Raw genomic sequence first — 5,632 nt, forward strand, 5'->3', positions numbered from 1 at the left:
TTTTTTTTTTCTGTCGGAACCAGGCACAAAACGACGTGTACAGAAAACAACAGTCAGGCTACATTACGCACAAAAAAACTAAATAGAACTTCTGAAATTGAAGACAACATGAGTTTTGCCCACCCGCAGCCCTTCGATGTCTCCCAGTTATTGCTGAGCGAAGTATTCACCCAGTTTCTGATGGTAGCTCCGATGGCCGAAGGTGGAAGTGCTATAACTGCTTGCGGACCGAGGAATGCCTGGTCTGAGCACCTACTCCTCGAATGTGATGCATTGATGATAAGATGGTAGAAATATCTCGGGTCATAAAGTCTTTAGCCAAATCTCATACAGGCTAAGTTCCTAAACGTCAAAATACAAAGCATCAGTCTCTTTTATTTCTAAACCTCAGTAGATTGTAATTCCAAATGTACGCAACCAAGGTTAAATGCTAGTTTTCAAATAGGTTGCGCAAGTTAGACTTTTTCTTCTGAGTTATGCGTTGGTAGGAGCTCGGCTTCAGTAATTGCGTTTTCTTAGATTTCACGAAAATCGAACTGTGGGGGATTCAGCAAAAGCACCGATTATGTCTTAAAATTGTTTCGATAGGTGGCGCTGGAGGTAATATATCTCTAAAAATCTTATATGTACTTACTAGCTACGTAAAGAAAAAAAAAAATTGTCGCTGGTGGCACCAGAGACGAGATGTTTCTAAAAGTCTTATTTAGTACCCGATTTGTTTGAAACTTAGAATCTATAATATTCATAATTAATGCAAAAAAATACTTTATAAAATGGTATGGATAGATGCCACTTCAAGGTACATATAAAAAAATGGAGAACATGTAAAAGATAAAATTGCAGTAGACGTGTCGGTGCGTGTCTGGTACATTTTCCAATAATTTCCTGCAAAGCTGGATCCCAAAGTCTTGCAACTCTGGTCATTCAATACAAAATATAATGGATCGAAGAATCGAGCACTCTTCAAAGGGTCAGATATGTTCATGGTATTCTAGAAGCCATTTTCTTAATTGATGTTTGCGTGAAATATTTAACGCCACGGCGAATGCGTAAAAAAAAATTTCAAACGTTTGAGAAAATATTATTTCTCAATTTAGTTTTCAGCATTATTTATCATTTGAAACTGCAAGTTTTCTAATTTTTTTTTTCAGACATTGTTTATCAAGTTAAGAACGGTTTGAGAAACATTTCAGAAATTTTTTTTAATAACTATGTAAGTAATTAATTATTTGAGCAATTTCAACTGATATCATAATTTTTAATTGAATTCCTTCCTCGCCATTAAAGCATTCATGTGATACTGATACATACTTGAAAATATAAATATTGATATTTATGTGCATGCGAAAACAAGTGCAACAACTTAATTAAGTATTAATCTACCTACCGCACATGTGACTACTACTGAAAAAACACCGACCGAACTAACTGCCAGTAGTAGCTGTAGTAACTGTGCTAGAAATGCAACAAATTTTATGAAAATGCTGAACTTGATCTTATTAGCTATCAATAACAGAGGGTAAGAAAAAAATCACCGCAGCAAACCAGATGAATTTGTGGCAGCGAGCGGCGCCTGTCAGGTTATATTATGTATAAGTAATTCATGCGTATGAATTAATGTTTATGCGACAAAGCCAAAACTGGCGCCGGTGCTGCGCTGCTGTCGCCGCTTAGCTTTACTGAGAGTTTTTCCACAGTTGTCAAGTGCAACTTTTTGACAAGTTTCAATGAATAGCGCCAATCTGCTTGGTGCAAACGAACTACATACCAATGTAAATGCTTTGTACGAATATGCCGCGCCACCTTCGCTATCGCCGCTACTTTGTTAGCAACTTTCTAGTTCTAACACTGACTGCGGTCATCCAGTTTGTTGCTTACTTAATCTCAGTTCAGTGCAAATAAAAATATCGTCAAAATTGTATAAAAGCATTTGAGAATTTGATTACTCACAACAGTTATACAAATCCCTCAGTTGCAATAACAACATAGTCCTTTTAATACTTTAAAATAGTTTCTATTTGTTTTAAATTTACTCCCAATCCTAATTCACATACCAAAATGTACAAAATCGTAAGTATAAATAAGATAAAATGATAACTAAAAAAGTTTATTTTAATTACAACTGCATAAATTTATTGTTCTCCTAGGTGCTTGTTCTCTCACTGATCGCATTCGCTTGCGCCGAGCCTGGCGTCGTGGTGGCTCCAGCAGTGCCCGTTGCACCGATTGTGCATCATTCGGGCGCACATGCCGTTCACTCGTAAGTACGGGTACTTAGCAGTGGTCTCGATAGGATGTTAAAGAAATATCGAAATAATTAATAGCTATATGTAGCTGTTCATAAATACATAAATAAGATACATTTTAAGTCTTATTTCGTTGATTTTTCTCTTTCCTTTGTTATTGCTTGTACACATTCCGAAATCTTAAGCTCTTTTCCGTTTTTATTGTAGTCACGTAATTCATCACCCCGTTCCAGTAAAGACTGTTGTAACGCCAGTTATTGCCAAGACTGTGGTACCAGTAGCGCCGATCGTAAAACCAATTGTGCCTATAGTTCCAGTCCATCATGCTCATCCGGCTGTCGTAGTGCATCACTGAGTTGTTCCGGCGACAATGCGGCTGCTGTCCCACCACCCTTAAGACCAACAACTCAACGAAAACACAACTCAAGTTAATCGAATGCAACAATGGCGCAACGCGTTAATATGTAGACTACAAGCAACCTCTAACCTTTCCTTTCACTTTCCTATTTCAACTACTTATATAGTATGTATGTACACCCCTCTAAAAAATCCCCGAAATTAGTAAAATATAAAAGAAGCAAAACAACAATAAAATCGTGAAAATCATTTAGCAAGCTGTGCGACGGGCAATAATGTATTGCGTGAGGCACAGCGAAAGAGAAATGTGGGCGGATGCCTGAGAAGGAAAGGAAGGATGTGTGTATATATTTGTATGTAGATATGTGGCGAAGGATATTCGCAGGAATCCTTTTGGCGAAAGCGAAAACAGAATTGAAGAAGCACATTGGGATTGCGCTGGTTGACGGTTGAATAATTTCGGGCACTCAACTTTGGATACATTGCTGGCGACTTAGAAAACTATGTAATTTAGTTACTTTGTTTCTAGGGTAGTCTTAAACCAATTCATTCATTCGGCGAGAAATATATTGAAGTGTTTTGGATTATTGCAGACTTTGGTGGTTTACGATAGGATTTAGAAACGTATTTGTATAAAATATAGCACCGACGCTTTTAAAAGTTGACTATGACGCAGGGAAACAGGCGTTGCTGTAGGGTTAAAATAAGTTTTTTTTTTCTTGGAGAGTATCGATCGCGATTGTGGCAAGGTGGTACCTACTTACAGATGACGTTTGTCTTAAACAATTGAGCTCGGCGGCCGCAGCAACCAGCCACCTTTTGCCCCCTCAAACCATCTTTGCTAACACCCCTTACATATGCTTTACCGAGTGTTGAGTTACTTGGAAGGTTTGCAGTCGTAATACCGGGTTAGGGATACTGCGCAGGAATTCAAATCTCAGTTTGGCTCTGAGCAGGGTTTTTCGTTGAGGAGGTACGCTAGTTTCTTTTAAGCGGAAGTATGAACATGCTCAAAGAGCGTGAGCGTGCATCAAATATAACAGACGGGTTCAATGACACATTAGACAGATTCAGGTTAAAGATACTGAACTCTGATGTGCTAGAACCTATAATACGGTTAGTTCTCTTCCAATAACTGGGATTCATTACACAGATAGATAAATTTGTTGGAAGATGTGCACCGTCACCATAGATCCATTGTGCCCTCAGAGCTCATCACAACACCTCGTGCAGCCCTAGTGCTCTGATGAAGCCGCGCAGTTTCGAGTGCTGTAAAGAGTGAATGTCATTACATACGGGCTAAACTTAGCTAAAATCGATCAAAAGGTTGGTAACGAATTAATCAGAAGAAGAAAAAGCTTGATCGATACGATAATTCTCCTATGTAAAGAAGAAAAAAGCTTAATGCAGAATGTCCAGTCAGTTTCCTTTCTTATTTATGCTGGTCTTGATTGGGTATTTCATATTTTTTCTAAAGCGATTCTCCTCTCACGAATTCATTGTAATTTTTAGCGTTGGGCAGTATCGATACCAAAAGTACTCAGAACTCGATTCTCAAAAGGATCGACAGTAACACATTTTTAGAAGTATCGATACTGAGTACTCCAAAGCCTCATTCAATCGACGTTATTTGGGATTAATATATTAATTTGAATAAAGTCCTGCGAGCTAGTGAGATTTTCTTAATAAGCATTGAAATGTAAGTGCCTTGAGAGAATTGTTTGTTCCAGAGATCGGAGATAACCCTTAAACTTTGAAAGTGTCCCAAAATAACTCCTACTATTTAAAATAAAAATAACCCACAACAGAGAACAGGTGATTTATTTTTTGTAGATGTGTGCTCTCGCTCAGTGGGAATGGGTTATTTGTGTCCCTGGTGTATATGTACGAAAAAATGCTTAAAAAAAATAAAATAAAATAGCTTATTTACAGTGTATCATATTATGAATGGGCACGCTTTCTTCTGTGTCATAAATCGCGCATGTATGTACATGTAGTAAATACATATATGCCGTGTAAAGTATGCCTAACGCCTTTCTTCCACTTATGTGCATCCACTTATATTTTTGTCTGTCTTTTAATAACCCAAAAACGAATACACTTAAAAATAAAAGTCCCTGCCAAAGTGTCTTTGCGGAAGGGTAATTTAAGCAATTGATAAATAACCCACAGCAGAAAACACAAAAAGATCAAACAGAGAGATTTGGCATGGTGATAAACACATTTTGCTTGAGAGATTTGTGTTTGTATCAGTGAGAAACACAGTGAAAATTAAGTGGAGAGGGTTATTTTCGATCTCCAATTTGCTCTTACATCTAGCACGTCACTTAGTAGGCGTTAAGTTCAGAAAGATGTGTAAGGATTCTTATGGCAACCCCATATATCATAAACTATAGTTAATTTTGAGAAAAAAGGAGAATAAGAAGATATGTCAGATTCTTCAGCTCAACCCCCGCTTATCGAAATTAAATAATATATTCCATTGATGTAACCTTTGCAATTTGTTAATTCTTATGAAAAATGCTTTTAGGCCGTTGACCCAAATAATTATCACAATTCTACTCGCTAAACTAATTCACGTCTCTCAGGCGGTGCTTTTTTCACTTTTTACTTCTATTTATGTAGTTGGAAATTTCTTCACATTTAATTACACAAAATGCGTTATTGGAGCTGATTTGAATTTCAAATACTAGCGCCATTATTGGCAACAACCAGCCAGCAGAATTAAGGACTATTATTAAAATTGTAACCGGAGTGTGAGTAAATGTTTCACTTACCTATCTAACGATACGGCAATTAGACTATAGACAGATGCAGCCACCGATACGCCCTGTATGTAGGGCACTGTCTTGCACATCAGCCAGCCCAGCATCCAGGCTAAAAGAAGACATTGAAACAAAAAGCAATTAATTAGAGTAACTGGCAATGGCACAGACAATTAACATAACGGACGTGTTAGCTTAAGTGTGCAAATAAATGTACACATGTTAACAATATATATACACATAAAAACTTATAAGAAAATTCGG

General features: G+C 37.3%; 2 protein-coding genes across 2 annotated transcripts in view; one reads left to right on the forward strand and one right to left on the reverse strand.

The window, feature by feature from the left end:
- The window catches only part of LOC118737274 (neuropeptide SIFamide receptor), a gene marked incomplete at its 5' end in the record, with an annotated part of 14,096 nt that extends 8,616 nt beyond the window's left edge, over positions 1 to 5,480 (reverse strand). Inside the window, 1 exon segment of the mRNA XM_036467678.1 lies at positions 5,381 to 5,480. Coding sequence (XP_036323571.1) covers positions 5,381 to 5,480 — 100 coding nt within the window.
- Positions 1,949 to 2,825, forward strand: LOC118737275. The gene is made up of 3 exons (XM_036467679.1): positions 1,949 to 2,070; positions 2,148 to 2,260; positions 2,454 to 2,825. Exons 1-3 carry the CDS (start codon positions 2,059 to 2,061, stop codon positions 2,599 to 2,601), a joined length of 273 nt encoding a protein of 90 aa, XP_036323572.1. The 5' UTR covers positions 1,949 to 2,058; the 3' UTR covers positions 2,602 to 2,825.
- Positions 5,481 to 5,632: the final 152 nt, after the last annotated feature.

This window comes from Rhagoletis pomonella, unplaced genomic scaffold (genome assembly GCF_013731165.1).
Source record: "Rhagoletis pomonella isolate Grant_MI unplaced genomic scaffold, Rhpom_1.0 Rhpom_scaffold_00004, whole genome shotgun sequence".
Classification (NCBI taxonomy): Eukaryota; Metazoa; Arthropoda; class Insecta; order Diptera; family Tephritidae; genus Rhagoletis; species Rhagoletis pomonella.

Excerpts from the sequence above, each read along its gene's own strand:
- LOC118737275 (XM_036467679.1), top strand. Across the intron at positions 2,261-2,453 it reads GGCGCACATGCCGTTCACTC|TCACGTAATTCATCACCCCG; the intron begins GTAAGTACGGGT and ends TTTTTATTGTAG.